This window comes from Crassostrea angulata, chromosome 4, assembly GCF_025612915.1.
Source record: "Crassostrea angulata isolate pt1a10 chromosome 4, ASM2561291v2, whole genome shotgun sequence".
Lineage (NCBI taxonomy): Eukaryota > Metazoa > Mollusca > Bivalvia > Ostreida > Ostreidae > Magallana > Magallana angulata.
Genome location: NC_069114.1, coordinates 49,392,433 through 49,413,978, shown reverse-complemented (window position 1 = coordinate 49,413,978; position 21,546 = coordinate 49,392,433). Strand labels below are relative to the sequence as shown.

Sequence of the window (21,546 nt, the reverse complement as noted above, 5' to 3'; positions counted from 1 at the left end):
TTTTCTAATAAATAAAAATAATAACTCGAACACACATATTTGTAACCATAAAATCACATCAAGAAATCCTTAAAAGCACTTTTATCGAAAAAATGTTATGTATATATCTCCGTTGGGAGGAGAAATCTTTCTATCTTAATTATTAAACATATTTGCCGACTTGTAACAACGGCAAATATTGTTCATGATATTGCATACAATGAGAGATTTCCCTTTGTTTGTTGTGTCGTTTTGCAATACCTGTTTATCTAATCAATTAAAGGTTTAGACTGAGATGTTTGTAATTTGAATGAGAGTATTTTTTCCTGTCAATGAGTAAATATATTTGAAAGTTTAACAATCTCCAGACTTTGTCCTTGTTTACAAAGCAAAGGGATAGAAAAAAATCTATCACATAATGAATGGTGTGTTTCATTTGTGTCTTTTATCCTTGACAAATATAGAAGAAAAAATATTTAATGGGACATGAGCAATAGAAAACATCAACATCCAAGTTTGATTCAGTATTTGTAAATTAAAACTTCTTTCTCTCAGATCTTTCTTGAATAAAACAATCAACAAATAAAAAAGGAGACTGCTAAAAGATTATGAATTATGAAAAGAGATTCACAGTAATAACAGCTTTAAAACTCCTAACATTCATAACAGAAACGTGCAGCTGTAGAATTGGTTTGTGTTTAGCAAAACCTGTGTCTTAAATAAAAACAGACATAATTAATCAAAGTTCTAGTGTGCTATAATGCATGGTCTAGAACATATTAATGGATGTTAATCAAATTGATACAATTCCATTCATATCATTTGATATTGATTCTAATCTGACAGCCATATCGTGCAGCCCTTCCATCAATGAATAAATTACAAGGAATCCCCAAATGAATACTAGTAGGACTATAACATAATTAAAGCAGGTAACAAAGGTACTCACAATACCACCAATCAAAACTGGAGGTTTATACATCGAAGTAAGTTTGGCATATTTTGACAGAAATGCTACAATTAATATAAGCTGACTTGTAAGTAACTCGCACTGTATAATGTCTAACATTCTCACCAAATCATGAAAATAAATACCCATGACCCACATCGCTCACATGAAAACATTTTTAATACATTTTCCTCAAATATTTCAATGCTAAACTTTAAACCCCTCTTGGGGCCCATTATTAGTCTAGGGGTCATGATTTTAACAATTAGAATCCTCATTATTTGAGAATAATTGCTGAGTAATCTCACAAATTATAGTTCTTGAGAAGTGTTTTAAAAGCATTTCACTATGTTTCAATTTAATCTTTGAACTCCATTTGGGGCCCCAGTATTAATCTGGGTGTCACAATTTTAACTATTTGAAATGTTCACAAGCTTTGGTTTAAATATTGAAGATTCTGGTGAAATGGTTCTTGAGAAGAAAATTTTTTTTGAGGACATACAACCTGTTTTCACTGTTTTGAACCTATCTTCCTTTGAAAAATAATTTTACCCTTTATTTAAACAATTTAGAATTCCCTTCCCATAAGGATGATTCACACCAACTTTGATTAAATTTGGCCAAGTGGTTCTAGAGGAAATTATAAATGTGAAAAGTTTACAGATAGATGCACAGACAGAAAGACAAGACCGACAGACAGACAATGGACAACAGGTAATCAGAAAAGCTTACTTTAACCTTCAGTTCAGGTGAGCTAAAAATAAAATCTCAAATGTTTCCCAACAATGGCTCCCAGAAAATAGTTGATCCCTGAGAGTCATCGCCAGGTGTATTAAATACATTGTTGTAACCACAAGAGAAAGTAACCTGTATATATTAAGCAAAACTAAATAGATTAATCAAAATTATGCATGTACACAGACTTCACTAACAATATTCAATCTTTCAGATTATATCCCATTCTCTTAGATTATCACAATCCTAAATGAAGCCTCTCAATCTCACAGATTATCACAATCAAGTATATTTAAATGACACAGGTGGGTATTTAGTGTGAGTGGGTATTGGAGAGGGTGTGTTTGTGTATGTAAGGTTATCAATCTATTCTTTGATTATAGTCACCTCCTATCAATCTGAGCATAATGGCAGTGCATGAAAATTCATCACAAAAACAATATGGAATGGACAAATTCAAACAAATTCGCTTTGCACATCAATAGCTGCTTTTGTTCATTAAATGTATGTGGTTTTTAAGATATTTTGTTAATTACTCTACATATAGTATGGCTCTCACTCATTCATAACACAACATTATGAACATATATCTTCTAAATGTACACAGATGGCGGTCCACTAGGTGCATAGCGATTCCAAACAAAGGTTCTTTCCCTTAGTATCACACGCGGTCACCAGGGGGGCCAGGGATATTGATACACATGTTCTTGGGTTGGAGGGCTCCTCCAGAGTCAAAGTTTACTTCAAGTTGAAATGTCTAATATGAAACAATAAAAAGTGCATGACTAAATGAATCTAAAGTAAAGATCATCTGATAATTAAGATTCCTTTAATGAATTGTAACCTGATAACCAAAATAAATTTAAATGTTGAATGGTCACTATATCTACATCTTTTCATTGCACAGAAGAAGTAAATTTAATTAAGAATGAAAAAAGATTGCTGTTCTGAGAAAACTCATGGCATCTAGTTTGATCCAAACATAATCACAGAAATTACAGAAATAAATCACATGGGAAATAAATGCTTCTGCCAAATAGATTTGATGATCACAACTTTCATTGTGGGCTAAAAGCCCAGAAACTGTTTTTATAGTGTAAGTTGTTTAGATGCACTGGCAGGTTTACTTGTTATCGTTCTATATAGAATAAAAACAGTGTTTTAATTTCTATGCGAATGCATCAGTAGAAATCAATTTCTAGGAATGAATTCAATAGCTATCCATCTAGAGTAATAAAAAACCAGATGGTTTCCATATACTATATGGATTCCTTAATTGCAGTGACAACCTATTTGAGATGTCTGTCATTAAATGACTTTTGCTCCAATGGTGCATGGTGGAAGTGTATTGTAATTAAATGGCAGTGCATGGAGATAGTTTCTAAAAACCATTTATTGTCGTGAGGACCTCAATTGAAACAGGACAGAAAATTGTCTACACAAGAGATCCCTTATTGCTCATAACCATATCATCAAAGAGAGTTCTTCATGATGTGTTAACCTTCCCTATCTCTGTAACAGTAAATATTTTCCCTATGATGAAAAACTTAATCATAGATATATCAGCCGATTCCTAAATGTCATGATGCCTTGCTGGCAGTACTTGTAATATTCATATACAGGATGCATCAAAAGCCACTTCTTTCTGGAAATGTTTTTGTTTGTGCAGTTCTGCATTAGCTCTATATATTATATTACTTAACCTGTAGAAATATGTGTAAAGTGTTTGAGTAATATCAGAGAGGAGAGAAGTTAACAGCCAACTGTTTTAATGTGACACAAGGTGTTGTGAGAACAGGGCTGTGTTCTATATGCTAACTTAAGTGTGTTATTTTTGTTGTCTACTGTTTTAATGGGACACAAAGTGTTGTGTGAACAGGGCTGTGTTCTATATGCTAACTTCAGTGTGTTATTTTTGTTGTCTACTGATTTAATGTGACACAAGGTGTTGTGTGAACAGGGCTGTGTTCTATATGCTTACTTCAGTGTGTTATTTTTGTTGTCTACTGTTTAATGCCCTGGCTGTATTATGTTGTCCTTATTGTGTGATCCTTTTTATCTTGTGTTAGTAGTGGTCACCAGTGTATATAGAGCAGCTTATATTTGTTGGAGCAAAATTGTACTAAAACTGTTGTCTGCAAGAAATTATGTTTAAAAATGAGTTGTATTTGCCATTTGTGATGTTTCCTGTTGTAATACATCGTCGGAACCCACGGGTTTTCTATCCGTTACACTGCTTTCAACAGTGTAACGGATAGAAAACCCGTGGGTTCCGACGATGGTTGTAATAGCGATCAATTCATTATGATGAATTGGCCAAAGAATTGCATTTGCCATTTTGCAGTGGTGTAGAGTTGTTTGTACAGTTTTACTGTGTATGCCACAGGTATAAGGTGTTTTTTTGTACAAGTTTTATTTGTTGTCTTCAAGGAATTTACTTGTAATTGTTTGAATAGAGTTGCATTTTTTGCTTGCGGTGAGCTTGATTTTTTTCCCAAAAATCTTCGTGTATTTTTCGGGGTTGTTAAGTGCAAAGAAACATTGTTATTTCTTGCATTTGTGCAAAGCTTAGATGCCATCTTGGTAGAAAAAAGATTGCTCAGTATTGTCTGTATCATCAATATTTGTTTGTCAGCAGTTTTTACGTTAAGTCTTAGACTACTGGTTTTTCTTTTTGTTTCTTACTACATTGTATTTAAGGATAATTTTGATAGATCAAATTAAACTATTTGGGTAATAACCATAACAACAATGAATGGATTCTTGGATCAGAAAGGGTTAAGTGTGTAATGTGAGTGTCTGAACTAAATACCTTTTGTTAGACTCTTTCTTGGAACTGAAAATAAGTTAAATAAATCAAATATTACAAGCAAGCATTAAAGTGTTACAATGCATTATCAATTCCCTACAACTAATTACATAACAGGTTAATGATAGAATTAATACACAAGTATATGACAGCTAACACATATTTTTATAAGATAATTAATCTATGTACAAGATTACAAGAATGTGACAACATGCTAGATATGATAGAGTGACAAAGGCATACAAGAATGTGCATAACAATCACTGAAAAAAAGAAATGCAGGCAAAGGAGGACTTTTTTCTCAATACAATATATGTCTACCTAATCAGCTAAATAAAAAGCAGCCAACTTTACCTCAAATGAAGAAGGATCATCTATGCCCCATTACTTGACCTGCGATTTGAACTTTGACCTAAATCAGGATTTTTGTTATTTTTTCTATTCTTACACCACTAGTTCCACAACAAACTACCAGCCTGAGGTTACTTTCTAATGAGAACCAACTTATTTCCTCCCTAAAGACCTACAAGTTTTGCTTAGATGCCTCAGTAAAGTCAAATCAAACATTCAATCAAAATTCAGGGAGACTTGATAAAATTTCAATTCTACAAAAAAAATTAATAAAATTGAATGACAAGAAAACTGCAAACTCAGGAGAAGGGAACAACTTGTACTTTATTGATTGCTTTCATGGAAATAACTACATAAAATGATATGAGTCAAATTTGGCCTCTATAAATCACAATTTTTTAAAGTACATTAAATTGTTATATCATTTTTTAGAATAGCTGACATAATATGTTTTTCACCTATTTGTTTGCACTCACTGGCAGTATATGATGTCAGAAGTGACATTATTTTTGTAATTTAGTCAATATCAGTCAAAAATAGACAATTTTTTTTACTTTTTGAATGGGAAATATAGAGCGACACTTTGAACAAGAAAAACTTTTTGTCACTTTTAAGTCTTTGATGGATAATGTGGAATCATTTATATTTGTGGGGGCCAATTTTCATGGATTGTGGGTTTTTTGCTTGTATGTGAGGATGTAATTTTGTGGATGTCTGTTTTCAGTAGCAGTACGAAACCGAACTCAAAGTTTGTTTTTTGTCGAGGATGTAAATTCGTGGGGGAGGGCTACCCATGAATTCCACAAAAATTATGCCAACATGAATTCTAATGATTCCACAGTTCATCTTTGATTAAAATATTTTGTTTGTTCAAGGAATGGCTCAATGTTTTCTGAAAGAAAATCCATTTCAAAACAAGCAGTTTTATGCAAAAAAAAAAGAAAGAACGCCGAGAAAAGATTAACTTTTTGATGTCATATTTCAAAATTAGGCCATTTGAATCAAAACGATAATTATAAAAGAACTTTACAAAGGAAACAAAGAGTTACAGTAAATTGATGATGTTCATTTTAGAGGGCCAAATTAGGTCCATATCACATATAGTCCTTTGTTTATTAAGATAAATAAAAACCAAATAATTTTAATTCAAATTCAAAGTTAGAGACATCATTGGACACCAGCCCACAGCAATTGTTCCTTAACCCAAAGTTAGGTCAATTTTAAATCTGAGCAAGTTCCCTTTCAAAGCCAGGTAGATAAAACTCAACTGGGCCCCTTTCAAATCCAGGTAAATAATGAATTGATTATAAAACAGGACCCCATTCATATCCAGTTACATGAAAAAGAGCAAGGACCCTCAAAAATCAGGTTTGACAATACGAATCATTTGTTCACAGACACAACAAGCAACATAACCAGGCAACAACCCATTTCAAGCATTAACATGATTCCTGATCACACCACAGGACAAGCTTGGGAGGTTACTTTGGTTCTGACAACCTGGCTATAAGCTAGTAATCTTTTGTTAGTGCGTCTGAAACTACCTTATCTTGAATTGATGCACACAATTCCTTCAGAGATTCTTACTTGCAATGCATTTTTGTAGTTTTTCAGAGAAGATATTGAAGCGGGTCAAGATCATGGGGTTAAAGGTCGGTCATCACTTGAGGGCGAGGATTTATTATTGTGAAGGTCTATTGGAGAAATATCCACCTCCAAAAAAAGAAAGAATGTGAGTACATTATCATATCAACTGAAATCCAATAAAAGAATACCAGAACTTTCCTTTTGATTCTCATCTGTTTCTGGTTTCCAAGGGTGCCAAAGCTGCTAACACTGATGTTTTTGTATCTAGACACCAAGTTTTTCAAAAAAGATACTAAGATCAATCCTAAATACAGTATATGTATTACTACAGCTGTAGTGTGCCGGACAGGTTTTTGGGGTTTTTTGAAAAATGTTTGAAGAAGCTTTGAAAAATAATTGGAATACAATAAAACTCTTCCAAATAAAAATTGTTTATAACCTTATTATAGTATCTTTGCAATTTATGTTAATGCATTTTCTTAATTGTAGTAAAATGGTCTTCTATCTAAATAAATGGTAGCTATAGGAGGATTATCCAAGATCTGTGTTTTCAGCACTGCGCCAAAAAAACTCAGATAAATTCAACACTGTAATCATTGTATTATTCTTTTAAATAAAGTATCATTCATTTTATACAGATTGTGAAGTGCTTCATCCCCACTTTTTCACAATTCCATCCAGTAAAACAAATATTGTCACAAATGTTTCAACAATTCAGGCATTTATCATGGTATGTTGTAAGATCAGAGGTCACAGCCTTACAATGCTTGGAAACCAGAGACAGGGTGCAGCATTCAACACCTCCAGCTGACCTGCCATGCTTTTAAATGCAGCATTGGTGAGGCATGAACAGCATTAGTTGCAAAGAGGTGTGCACAAGCATGCTTCCTTGCTAAGCTTTAAAATAAGTCCCCAACAATAAACTGTCAGACTGAAAAATTCTAATTAATACAAAAAATTAAATTAAAAATTATGATACTGAATTCCATGCAGTCTGTTTTGTGCTCAAACTTAAAGACAAGAACTGGACATACACGGGGCTGTTCAAGCTCTAGTTCATTTAATCAGCTGGTTGTGTTTGTGGGGTTATCTACAAAATTGGTAGTACATGACAACAACATTTAGTATTGTTAATATATAAATCACCTTCCATTATTTGTGATCATATAATTATTGCGATCGATTTACATAGAGTTTTCTGATGGGGTGGGCACTAAACTGTCATTTTCTTAATACATGTATTTCGTGAGCATTCAAATTTGATAATAATTTGTGGATCTCATAAATTTCAAAGTTTCAAGATTGTTGATTTGTGGCAAATTGTCCTTTAAGCAAAAGCTTTTTCAATTTTAAAATCTGTTAACTTCAATAGTGAAAACCTTGAAAATTTATGTCTAAAAATTGATAAAAGCTTAGTAACACACAATCAGTTCATATGCAACATGTGTAATAGGCTGAATATTAAAATATTTAACATCTATTTTTTGTTGTTGTTGAAAAGTTATAGTCCAATTCAAATGTGGGACATGCAACAGACAGATTGACAGACAATCAAGTATATTAATTTTTAAATGTCACACCCCCCCCCCCCCCCCCTTCCAAAAAAAAAAGAATTAAACATCAAACATCAAACACAAATGATGGAAGATTCTTTTCATCACGTTTTCATTCCTTCTTGAAAAATCAATTTATGCGGGGGCTAAAAAAAAAATTTCACTTTTTTAATAATATGTTGTACCCACTGGTATATCAAACATGTGATAAAAAACAACATGCATTTGAAACATAGTAACAACAATAATTTAACAAGTAACATACAATGTCTAATAAAGCATACAATGCTACTGGAAAGTTGATCTAAACCAGGTAATCAAATCATAGAAGCTGACAAAAAAAGGATAAACATGCTTAAAGAAAATACAGTTCCACTTATTTACATATTTGAAATGTCTAGAGATATTTGATTTCAGATTCGAAGCAAAACAATTTGATTTCACCTGATTGATTTAACCAAGCTTTAAGTTACTTTAAATCTACTGCTTTCACTACTTCAGTTTGTTAAAATACATTCCACACATGTTTATGCAGTAATAACCAACTGAATTGTTTCTTCATTTGTTAGAATTGGATCAGTCATGTTTTCTAAATTTACATTTGACTGTTAATACAGTTAATTTATTGGTTCATTTGGTTGACCTACTTTAATCTGATTGGGTGATTTGAATGTGAGGCTTTACCTGATTGGTTGGATTGTGAATCTCGACTTGCTGAAAGCCTGGTTGTGGGGTGGAGGCAGCACTGGTATTGTTACTGGTCCCCTCCCCAATGGACAGCTCTCTATGGTCAATAATCATGTCTGTGTCGGAGTCCTCCTCAATGTGGGATCTACCCTGTGTACCAACACATCATCTACTTAGTGCATTTCTATTAAACTTTCCCAAGTATATTGCATTAATTTTATGTAGTAAATGAACAATGGGAATTACATAGGAATAGAATTGAATACAACAGAGAATAAAAAAATAAGATAGCAAATAGGAATACTGTTATGATAAAAATGGTGATGCCTCAGACCTTTGGTCGGTAACCACTTTTTGTTTTAGATATTTTCTCTGCTAAAGAGGATACAGAAAGTGAACTGTTATCTTGTAATTTTATCAAAGTGCATTGCCACATGGCTCTATATAAACAAAGTATATGGCAATTTAATAAACTCTGAAATCAAACTATGTGTATTAAAATAAAAACCGTTGTAACTTCTTGCCAATTTTTTAAGAATGAATGAAAAATCTTTTTACCAAAGATTCAATGATAACACTCCAAAGAGACGCACAATAAATAAAGATAATTATAATGATATCTCGAGTATCTTAGGAATCTTTTTATCAAGATGGAATAGATAAAAGTTGATCCCACTTCCCCAGCTTGTGAGGACCTCTATGAGTAGACTGTAGACCGAGTAAAGTACCTCCAGGAGCTGTTCCTCCGTGGTCAGTAACCTGGTGATGGGTAGACAGCACGCTGGCAGGGTCTCCATCAGTGTGGGACGACTGTGGGTCAATAACGGCTTCAGTATCCTGAAATCAAGAAATAACACATCTACTGTTCACCTATTCATAGTATTTACCTGCCTACTATAAAGTATTTACATAACATGAAAACTGTCCTCTATAAAATGGTTAACTTTCATCAAACATGTTGTCAATAAAGTTTTAACTTGACAAAGACCTTGTGTTTTACAAAGTGATTAATTTGACATCAAACTTGCTTCCTATAAAGTAATTAACTTGACATCAAACCTGCTTCCTATAAAGTGATTAACCTGACATCAAACTTGCCTTTATAAAGTGATTAACCTAACATCAAACTTGTCTTTACAAAGTGATTAACTTGACATCAAACTTGCCTTTATAAAGTGATTAACCTGACATCAAACTTGCCTTTATAAAGTGATTAACCTGACATCAAACTTGTCTTTACAAAGTGATTAACCTGACATCAAACTTGCCTTCTATATAATGTCAACTTGACATCAGAACTGACTTCTATAAATGTTTACCTGTCATCAAAGTTGACTTTTATAAACATTTACCCGACATCAAAGTTGACTTTTATAAACATTTACCTGACATCAAAGTTGACTTTTATAAATATTTACCTGACATCAAAGTTGTGCCACTTGCCCACCAGGTAGGCTTTGTCTCTCTTTCTCTGTTCCGATTCCTGACCACTTCCCTATTCAAGATTGAAATTGACCCATATAAACACATTTCTTGTATTTTTTTGTTTGTTTATATAGTACATTTTTCACCAACAAGACTGGTGCAAAGACATTTCAAATATTCATCAGTCTACTGTTACGTGGTTTTTAGGATTTGAATGAAAGCTTGTAAGATATATTTTGATAATGTACTGGTATATCTGAACGGTAAATAGCTATTGCACAACTTAACAGATTAAACACTTGTAGGGATCAAATATGGCTACACCATGGCTGGATATTACTAAACCATAAACATATCATAAAAATGGATATTTTTCATAGACGGGTCATTATTTTTAATTTCTCCTCAATTTTTTTTTATATCATCTTAGTTCTACATTAATAACTTTTACTTTTTACATGAAAATATCTCTTGAAATCAAAAGAAACAATGAAAATGTACAGATTGACAAACAGAAAAAAATTAGAAAACACCCTAGTACAACAGTCAAAGAATTGAACAAACGAATGAAACTTAATAGCAAACTTAACACTCATTTCAATATATAGATATGTCTTGAACTACCAGTACCTCAAAACCTAAATGACATCATCATTATATTTACTAATACAGCTTCCAGTTGCTTTTTAATTGAGAGTATATTAACTAAATTTTAGTTTTGAGTATCAAAGAGATTAACAGATATTCACTACTTTCATACACAATCATCTATAAAAGTACCAGAAGCATTGAATACACACCACAACCAGAAGCTTTATCTATTCAGGGTGTGACAGGGGTGACCGAGTCTCACATTAATATACATAACCGACAATTGACTCTTTTAGTATTAGGTTGGATGTATTGTGTGTGTGTGTTTGTGTGTGTTTGCGTGTGTGTGGGGGGGGGGGGGGAGGGGGGGGAAGGGGGTGTTAGGGTTAGATATGGTTAGTTGTTGGTGGTTAGCAGAAAACTATTCCGTTAAAATGGAATATTGATGCAGTGAAAACATCTCAGAAAAAAATTCTTTATAATCATCATCAGAAAACAGTGTAGAAAATTCCTGCAAATATTTGTGTTGTTGTAATTCTGGCTTGGGTTATCAAATTACTGCAAAAAAATGGTGAAATAAGGAGGGGGTGGGAAAGTGTGCTGATACTGGGGTGTCAACAATATTCATGGACATTGAATTTCATGGATTTTGTCTTTTTACAGTTTGAGAGATAGTAAAGTCCAAATTTTTTGACAATGGTTTTAAAAAAAATCTGTTGTTACATTTCATTTTATATGTTGATGTTCTGTTGATTTCTAATTCATAAATTAAATCCAACAAAATCCACAAAAATCAATGTTAACTGAATACTGATGAAACCACAGTAGTTAATATGATAAATGTACTTACAGGTATAGAGGAATAAAAACCAGCATGCCTATAGTGTAGCTAAAAATTAGTCAAATTAGTCTGTGATCTGAGTAATAGTGTGACAATACTTTGCAAAGAAAAGGAGAAGCAAACCAAAGATATTCTACCCCTGATTAAATTAAAAAGTTTCTTTATAATATAAAAAAATTAACAAAATATCATTGTTCGTAACCATTAATCTGGTCAGTGTTTATATCTACTGGATAAATTTTGATGACCTTGCGAAATCAAGACACAACTTGAAGACAAGATCATCAAGATCAAATCAAAAACCTTCACCATTCCATAGTAAGACTTCTTGTGGCATAATTGTTTAGTTTTTTGTTTGCATTTTCCTCAAATTAAGATAATGTATTATTCACAGGAACATAAAATTCACTTAAATGTAGATTTGTATTCTGAGATTTCTGGCATCATTTATTGTTAATTTAAAGATATAGACTAAACACTGTACATACATGTATTGTCCAAAAGTTTTGTTATAGTTTTTATTTTGTCTCCCTTGTTTTATTTTTTGGCAACTCTTTCCTAACATACTGCATAATCAAAATGACACAAATATGCATGTCTGTTAAATCAAGTCAGAATAAGCTATTAGGCAAGATTTTTAGTGATGAAATAATAAAATTGATAAAATTAGACAATAAAACTCCAATGACAAACAAAAGAAAACTACACAGTATAGTACATTGCCCACTGATTATTAATCAACCTGGGTTAAGGTCAGACAGTTGGATAAATTATAGTTCATGAACTTGACCTTCATCAGCTGACCTTGACTGACATCTGACCATACAAAAAAATTGTTTAAAATTAAGAGAAAATTGTGTGGGTTTTTTTCAATATGCCTCTTAACTAGATAATGACACTTGGTATGATAGAAAACTGGATCAGAAATTTAAATAAAACTGAAGACTGGTGAAAAGCTGAAAAAAAACAAAATTAGATAAAGGATTAACTGCCAAAAAGAAAAAAGAAGGACAAGATGTTACTGACAATGGGTTAGGGGAGGCTACATACATCAAAACTGAGACCAGTGCTGAGAGACAGAGATGTCACCCACAAGTCATCCAGTCAGTTGACCAGACCCACAAAAGAAAACCCCCAGGGTCAGTGTGTACAGAGTCTAGTTGGATTCAAAGAATACCTTTAACAAAGGTACAACTTGATGTGAAGTGCTCTCTTCTTGCTAGAAAAACAAAACAGTAAGTGATGACAAGAGTTGGAGGGTTTGTTACATGGACAGAGCAAGTTCAATCAAATCTAGGCGAGCTTGTCAACTGTCTTTTCAAATATGTGTGTTTGTTAAATAATGATCTGAATAATAAAATAAAATAATATATAATTGGCATTACAGTAGAGTCTGTTAGTACTTTATAGAACCCAATCTACAGGCAGCAGACATCCAGAGCACACCAGGAGATATTTATTCACTGGTTGCTTAGCATCAACTATCAAATGGTTACCAAGGAGATTATTAAAGAATTATAGAATAATTATTCAGAAGGAAATCTTTATAAATTCATTCACTTTAATTTTGGATTATATTCAAAACAAGCTAAAGTGTAATATTTCAAATGTTACTCATTTGACAGAACAATCAATAGACTCTGTTTTTTACAAAAGGTTTAAATTTGATTCACTGGTGATCGATTAAAAACTCCAGTCAAAAAGCTAAGAGTTTGAAAGAAAAACAAAAAATCCCACCATGGAATGGCTGATAACAGCTAAAAACTTAATGTATGTATTATTTAATAGATATAAACACATGACCACATAATGTAGGGGAATCTCTTCTACTTAACAAGCACATCCTCAACCAGGAAGCTAAGTCATGCTGAATAATTCTAGGTCATACAGCTATAAATATCATGCTTCTTAAAAATATAGGTCATAATGTACATGTACATGCTAAATATGAATCATGGATTTGGTTTCAAAAATGAATGTCTCATGGGTTTAATATCAACCATCATATTAACAATTTGAGGATTGCTTTAGAATGAAATATTCTTCAGTTTTAGATCATATTGGATCAATGAGATATATCTATCTGAAAACAAATCCACCTTTCTTTATCAAACAGAAACAAAAGAGGATAAAAACAAGTATCAGAGAGCACAGTGACACAAGATGTCAATAAGGCGAGCGAACAAACCATCTGTGGCTGAGCGTCGTCGCGCATGTTCTCCATCGTACTGTACTGTCGCTGCCATTTTCCTTTCTACATCCCAGCAAAAAATAACGCACATCAGTCCATGCATTACTTACACATTTAATGCATAGAAGTCTGAGAGAGATTAACCAAGGGTTTACCCCACAGAGTACATGATTTATATACATATGACTATTGGCTTACCAAGGAAATATATGAACTAGATATTTACTGATTGTAAAAGAGGTATTGTAGAGAACTGAAAATAAGAGCAATAGATGACCTCTATAGCTAAGCTCTGCCAAATGATATGTGCTTGATCAAGATATGGATAATGAATGAAAGCTTTGGGATCATTTTAAAATCTAAAGTACAAAAAAGAGGGAAAGAAGATCCATTTAAGGTTTTAATTAAATTGTGATTTGAAATTTTCTGTATCAGATTAGGCATAAAATAAAATGGTGAATTCTGTGTTTTCTTGTACGACAATAAAATTGTATACTAACTTTGTCATTATCCTGCTGTTTGAGGTGCATTAATAAATAAAAAAAGACCAATTTGATAACAATCAGAATCATCAATGGAGATGTATCATCTGTGATTCACACATGTACAGACACCCATGAAGAGAATTAAAAATACCATACTGGTGTAACAAAGTCAGAAATAAGATGACAGGGTAAAGAACTTACCCCCGCGGGACCAGCAAAGCTTGTCATCTCTTTCTCTTCCTCCACCCCAACTCTGTAACACAGACATAAGGACTAAATACAACATAAATTATCAAACAATTAAAATCTATATCAGACCAGTCTCTCTTTGATGATTGCAATTTACAAACTAAGACCTGACCTGTAGCCATCCAAGCATTGGGGTTGTGAGACCCCCCTACCCCCACCCCCACCCCCCAGTATTACCTTGATGATCTCAATTTACATAAATTCTAAATCTGACCTGATTTGTAGCCATCCAAGCATTGGGATTGTGAGACCACCCCCCCCCCCCCCCCCCCCCCATCGTATTTCCTTGATGATCCCAATTTACATAAGTTCTAAATCTGACCTAATCTGTAGCCATCCCAGCATTGGGGTTGTGAGACCACCCCCTAGTATCACAGTGATAATCACAATCATCATGGTGGCGGACACCATCAGCTGGCGAGACTCTGTAGACGTGTTCCGGATGGCCAGAGCGAAAGCTATGGCTCCTCTAAGTCCTACGTAAATAAAGCATCTATATTATGTGTGTACTGAATACATGGTGTATAATAGAGGCATGACAAGAACTGAATGTGTGACATGCTGTACAAATACAGGTGTCAACACACCTATGGTCAATACTAAAGCACTTGGAAAGAATTTTTTTGACTTGATCACAAATTTACTGTAAATGCTTTTAAATAAAAGTTTTAAAGATCATTTATTTATGTTTACTCTGGCATGAAATTATTCAATTACATAGAATGTGAGTTTAAGACTACTCACCCGAGAACATCATCATATGCATGAATGGGCGGGTGATTTTGTTTTTCCTTCCCAAATTCAATAACAATGACAAAGGATAAATGTTGAAAAATCTTGCAATGAAAATAGATATCTTCATAAAGTTAAGGGCAATTTTTCAGCTGATTTTAATGATCCCTTGACATATATTTACATATATTGACATATGACATAATCTGTATACATAAAGAACTGTACAAGGGTATACTCTACATATTACTTTAAAAAAAATACTGTGAAAGCAGAACTATTTGTTGATTAAATCCAATTGTTTAATTCATTGTTAACAATTAACAAAAAAATTAATCTCAAATAAAATGTACATCCGGTATTGTCTTATAAAATACGGCTATTTCAATACAAGAATTTAACTCTATAAGGAACCATCTCAGATCAAAGATGAGAAAAATTTCACCCCCATGAAAATGTCTGCTTTTCCATTATGGCTACGATACAGGAAGTGACACGTACAACAGGAATTATACATCTGGGCTGCGTTCAAGATCGTAGCTGCTACATAGGGCTACGTAGTTGAATGGTAAGCTAGCCTAGCCGCTACAGACATTCGTAGCCTAAATATTTTATGCTAAGTATGAAATTCAAGATGGCCACCTTAGTTACCACTTTGTAACAAACATGAAATCTATTTATTTAATGATATTTTGTTCGTCCCTTAAGTTATAATGAATTTTAACATGTATATTTCCGCTTGAGATTATCAAATTATGTCGATGTAATTAGTCTTTCGTTGAATATTTCCAAATTCAAATCTGGGACCTAGCAGCTAACCTAGCAGTCCGTTCAATAGACCTAGATATCTACAACCTAGCGGCTAGGATAGCTGCTACGATCTTGAACGCAGCCCTGGTGTATGCAGTGAAGGGAGACTATTCACAGTGATACTTTTCTGTTATTTACCCACTTAAAAGACATTAGTTTTCCTTTGATGCGATAGAGAGTGTTTAAAATTAGATTTTTTTCCTCTACTTACAGAAAACAGAATACTGAAATTGTTCCGTTATTCACTATTATTACAGGGTTTGTACGGTAACAGCAATCCTTTATAAATGATTTGATAAACCTATGATAACTGGAATAATTTATTGGAGTATGACAAAACCCAGGCAAAAAACATTTATGACTTGTGTGGCAAAAGGATACGAGAGCTGCTAATATGAAAAGAGGGTTCCACTTCTGCGAATGAAATGTGAAGACAGCTACTCCAATGTAAAGGAACACAAAGTTTTCTGCCAGGAAATTCATCAGCTCAAACAACTGTAAGATAAAAACCAACTTAGGGACTAATAAGGCTTCTCATTAATAATACATTAAGCTCATGTCAATCTAATGAAACACAAATCTAATTAAAATCAGAACTTCCATCCGCTCGAGCCTCCCTGATCTTCCACATGACGTATCAGAACTGGGGAGCAGATGGAAGTTCTAATTTTAATTTATAGATTAATTAAACACAAAAGGACAAACATTGTACAGCAAACACATCTTTTTGTTTGGCTGCTCAAAAATTGAATCACTATAAATATCTGAAGATCTCATAAACCCTGCATTGTTTTTACATTAATACAGAAGAAAATACATCTTTTGTAATTATGTACCTCAGTTTTCAAAAGTTTCAAAAATCTTTAATTATCATAAATTTTGCCATTGTCTTCTCTGACAATCCCTCCACTTACGAATTAAACTTCCTACCCCAAAAAACATCAATTTTGAAAGGTTTCACAAAGTCTATCTATAATTAACGATGCTACAGTTACTGTTGTTTTTTTTCTTTTATCAGAAATCAAATGGGTGCATTATTTTTACTGTATCAGTGGAGTACCACACCCACCTGCTTCGTCCTGAGTTTGGATTCCACAGACAGGTTATTATACGTGTAGTGAGCTTGTGTAATCCCACAGAACAGCACCGCTACAATGCCTGCAAACAAAAGAAAATTTTATTTAGCAGAGGCAGACAATACAAAAAGGCACATGATTAATACATGTTTCATAAAAACTAGGTAAATTCAGAACTGAAATGTTCAACTTATTTTAATAACTGAAATCATTTTAAAATATAACATAACTATTTAAAAATCCTGAAAGCTGGTAGACTTTTCATAAGTATAATGTTTTTAAGGTTTAAAGTACAAAGCCCAATATTTCTGCTGATCTGAAATTTCCCCATATACAGTACATTACATATAATTCTAAATGGTATTGTACTGAAACTTTTAGAGAGACGATGGCTAGTGCTGTTTTACAAACTGATCTGATCCTGTCTTAGTTTTATTAGACTGCTTTCTTGGTCAAGGTGATTCTTTTTACCTGTGAGTCCTGCTGCTTCACATGCTTGGAAAGACATGTAGGACATCAGGAAAAACATGGCTGTCTCCAGCAGAGGGAAATCCCGGATCTTGGTGAATTTAGTCAAGTAGGAAAGTCAAGGATCAACAAGACTACAGCAACACTGGTAATTACTTGTTGCTTGAACAAGCACACAACAAATTACAATTGTTGGCTCTACTGAGGACCATCAATCTTACTGGAGCTTGAGCTACACTTCACCAGGTAACAAACTTAGCTCATAGTTATCAAAATCAATATCATTAAAGTGAGCCAAAATTAAAAGCTATGGCATGAGCTCATGATAACCAACATTAAATATATTTCTCAAATTTCTAAAATACCAGTTTAATTTATAAAATTGATATCATTATTTCTTTTCAGATAACATATTTCTGAATATATTATTATATAATATAAATATTAATTTCTTTAACTTAATAATTCTTTAACTGCTGCCTGAAGGATATGATCGCTGTAGCACATCCAATCAAAGACCCAATGGCGAATGCCCCAGCAAATATTCCAACAAAGTTTCCAAGCGACGAGAAAAAGGCATGAACACTGAAACCCTGGGATTCAGATTGGGATGCCGAGGACCCATAAGTTTCTACAGCTCTAAATTAAAGACAACATCCATATAAGTTGTTGAGAAGATAGCTAGGTACATGTATGGTCATTGTGAAAGCCATGGTTGTTTCATTTACAAATATAAGCCATATCATACACACACACTTTATACACAATGTCATGTATATTATGTCTTTGTAACTTTTAATCTTACTAACTTTTTTTCTGCGTTTTAGTTTACTCACCCTGAAAGAACTATGGCTACAGCATCATTCAACACACTCTCCCCAAAAATGAAAGCAAACAAATCTACATCCACTTTTAAATCACTAAAAATGGCCAGTACAGTAACTGAAACAAAACAATTCAGAAAAAAATTATTATCCTTAAATAATTTGTATAAAAATACATTGTATAAATATGCATTAAAACATGGACATTTCAATAACTTGAATCTAGAGTGAAATATACTAGAATATGCTTTTGGACTAATTTAAAGACTCATAGGATTCAATCTTTCTATGTTTTAACAAAGGTTTCTTTGAATCCTAAAAACCAAATAATTTAAAAGAAAACAAAAAAAATTTCCCACATTAAGGCATGGATGAGAAAAGATTTATGTAATCAGCAAACCAGCAACTTTCTTTTCCATGTTTTTATTTCAAATAGAAACATCTTTTGGATTATTACTAAGCTATTTGTTTGAGTTTCTTCTCTTAGTTACCTGGATCTGTGGCTGAGATTATAGCTCCAAAAAAGAAACAATCATTCAACGAGAAAGAGGTCAGATTCATCAGACGTGTAACACCAAACATGAATCCTCTACAAAAGAAGTTGTGAAAATTACCATAAACACGTATGATATTACCTTATAGTAAGAAAAGTTGTGAAACTAACTTCACATGATACCTCTTAATAGAAAATTATTTATAAATGAGATCCCCCTATGAATTTCAAAAAAGTTGTAAAATCTATTCAAAATGATCTTCTTAAATATTAAAACTAACAACTAAAATGCACGAACATACAATGTATTGTATGGGAAAATGCACAATCTTTTTTACTGACAATGTACAGTCAAAAATGAATGAAATCCTTCTCTTCTGTAAGTTCGAGATTGTTTATAAGTGGATATACTCAGTTGTTCAGTTACTCACCCCACCACAACACAGGAAATCGTTGTACCAATGAATGCGAAGGCCATGATGGATCCTAGATTTCTGAAGAAATGTCTCTGCAAAGGGAGAACAGCTTGTTTTTTATGTACTTGTATTGCAAAGATAGTCTGTGAATGACACTCGTCATAAACATCATATTTTAAACCCAATGTGAAAATTTCAGTCCAATATTCTTTTTTATAAAAATATCTGCAAAATTATTTACAGCCCAATCAAAAGAATTTAATATCTATAAATCTAAAAAAAAAAAAAAAAATGACCTATCCTTACTTGTGTCTCAACAGAAGAAATGTGTTAGAGATAAATGACTTGAATATAAAGTATTCTTTACTGTTGATTCATGTCTGTTCTCATAATCTGGAGTAAAATGAATTACCAAATTATTGGCTCTCTTAAACAAGTTTTGAGGGGGTTCTTTTTTCAAAGAAAATGCTGAAACTTGTTTCATGTGGTGAAGAACTTGGCTGGCTTTTCAGATTTAATTCATTGCTAAATAAAAGTGCTCAGCATGAAGAAGCATCCCTGTATTTTATGGGGAAACTTACACATTAAGATGCATCAAATTAAATCAAATGAATAACTTACCCTCTTCATGCTATAGCCAGCTTCAAATATAATGAATGGGAGTAGAACATTGAAAAATAGCTCTGGATCAAATGTCACCTGAAAGAGAAAAAAAGTTTTAAATAATTTTAGCCCTGTAGGACCCTACGTTACTGTTTTTGTATGTAACATCCAGTGCGACTTCAAGATTCTGAAGCATTATTGGTGACTTACAGCCATTACAAGTTGTGACAGGGCCTTGTTCTCTTCCGTCACTTCGCCCCAGATGTTGTACTTGATAGTCGTCGACTTGTTCCTCACTGACAGCAGCACAGATTCTGGGGCCTGATCATCTGGGTACGTATTATTCCCTGTGTTGATGATCTCCACATGGGGAGGTTTTGTGCTTGGTTGAAAACTGCCATATTTAATTATAATCCCAACTATCATTCCTGGAAAAATATATATTTTAATTTATAGCGAGCTCAGAGAGCGGCTATAAATGCAACTTGCATACCAAGCTCCATAGACAATGTGTACAATGAGCAGAAATTTGATTGGGAAATCTGCACAATGTTCAAAGAAGTTTTTATCAGGCCAGGTGAATTCATCTGCCTTGTTTCCCCTTCATTGTTAAGTTAGCTAAGTTACCAGGTTACATGGGGATTTTGCTTTCATGTCGATCAAATAAAATATACCAATATTTGTAAGATGCAGCAAACAGTGTTTAAGTGAATGATACCCAATACTCAGTCTAGATTTAAAATCTCATGATTAAACATGAAATATGTCTTTTCATAGCGTTTCGCAATATTTATAAACACAGTCATATGACCATGAATACAGTATTGATCAATGCCCATAAACTTAGCAAGACGTTCGCCAGCAACAAAGCAACAATTCACATTCTTCCAAATATTAATATTACCGTAAATCATCGATAGTCCTGACTCGTGTACAAATCGGAAACGGCGAAACTTGAAGAACCATATCGTCAGGATAGTGAGCAGAAGCAGCCCGAGTAACATCAAAATGGTGGAACTGTCAATTTTATGCGTTTGTATCACCTGTTTCTCTTCTTCTTTTTCGATAGCTGGCTCTAAATGTGCAGGAGCATTCGCCATAGTAAAGGGCTGTATTAAAACGCAACATAAAAATGATATCCAACACAACAACTTTGCTTTGACAGCCATTTTTGCGGATCTGCCCCTTTTTGTATTTGTTAGGTCGTTCATGGAATCGACCGCCGGTTTGTAGTTCAATCGTACGTTGTATGCATTGGGCAACAAGAATATACTGGCACAAGTTTATTCTTACATCGTATTTTTTTTTAGAACAAAATGTGTCTTTTTTATAATGAGATATAACGTTCTTATTGACTGAAACATGACATCCTACAGAGGGAGGCAAAATGAAATTCTAATATTGGACGTTATTGTCCTAATACATCCGAACGTGGATTTATGTGCTTGCTTACACAGTGGGTTTATTTTATTTTACAAAAATGAACTTGATTTTGAAAAAAAACAAGCCAAACTTAACCATTTCAACAGATTAATCATTATATTAAGTAAGAACTAGAGATGTCAACGGGAACTCGATTGCTCGATTATCTATGGCAAGCCAAATTCACAAAAATTAGCTAAACATAGTTTCACAGTCGATAAACTAGGTTTATCGATTGTTAACTATAGTTTACAGATCGTAAACTATAGT

At 33.2% G+C, this 21,546-nt stretch overlaps 1 protein-coding gene across 1 annotated transcript; it reads right to left on the bottom strand.

The window, feature by feature from the left end:
* Positions 1-101: 101 nt before the first annotated feature.
* Positions 102-21,063, bottom strand: LOC128179684 (sodium/hydrogen exchanger 9-like). Its single transcript, XM_052847195.1, has 20 exons — positions 20,759-21,063; positions 20,065-20,282; positions 19,873-19,950; positions 19,267-19,343; positions 18,834-18,931; positions 18,355-18,460; positions 18,010-18,157; positions 17,522-17,627; positions 17,044-17,132; positions 16,356-16,469; positions 15,177-15,288; positions 14,755-14,908; positions 14,385-14,436; positions 14,199-14,213; positions 13,696-13,761; positions 12,685-12,726; positions 10,069-10,145; positions 9,379-9,487; positions 8,648-8,800; positions 102-2,420 (listed from the first exon to the last, which is right to left on the bottom strand). The coding sequence occupies exons 1-20, from the start codon at positions 21,021-21,023 to the stop codon at positions 2,325-2,327; spliced, it is 2,175 nt and encodes a 724-aa protein (XP_052703155.1). The 5' UTR covers positions 21,024-21,063; the 3' UTR covers positions 102-2,324.
* Positions 21,064-21,546: the final 483 nt, after the last annotated feature.

What these genes read in the sequence shown, in the direction of transcription:
- LOC128179684 (XM_052847195.1), bottom strand. Translation starts at nt 21,023, where the DNA reads ATGGCTGTCAAAGCAAAGTTGTTGTGTTGGATATCATTTTTATGTTGC. An exon ending in CCAAACTCAGGACGAAGCAG is followed by an intron (nt 16,470 to 17,043) that starts GTGGGTGTGGTA and finishes TTTATCTTACAG; the next exon opens with TTGTTTGAGCTGATGAATTT. An exon ending in CTGGGATGGCTACAGATTAG is followed by an intron (nt 14,437 to 14,754) that starts GTCAGATTTAGA and finishes TCTGTGTTACAG; the next exon opens with AGTTGGGGTGGAGGAAGAGA.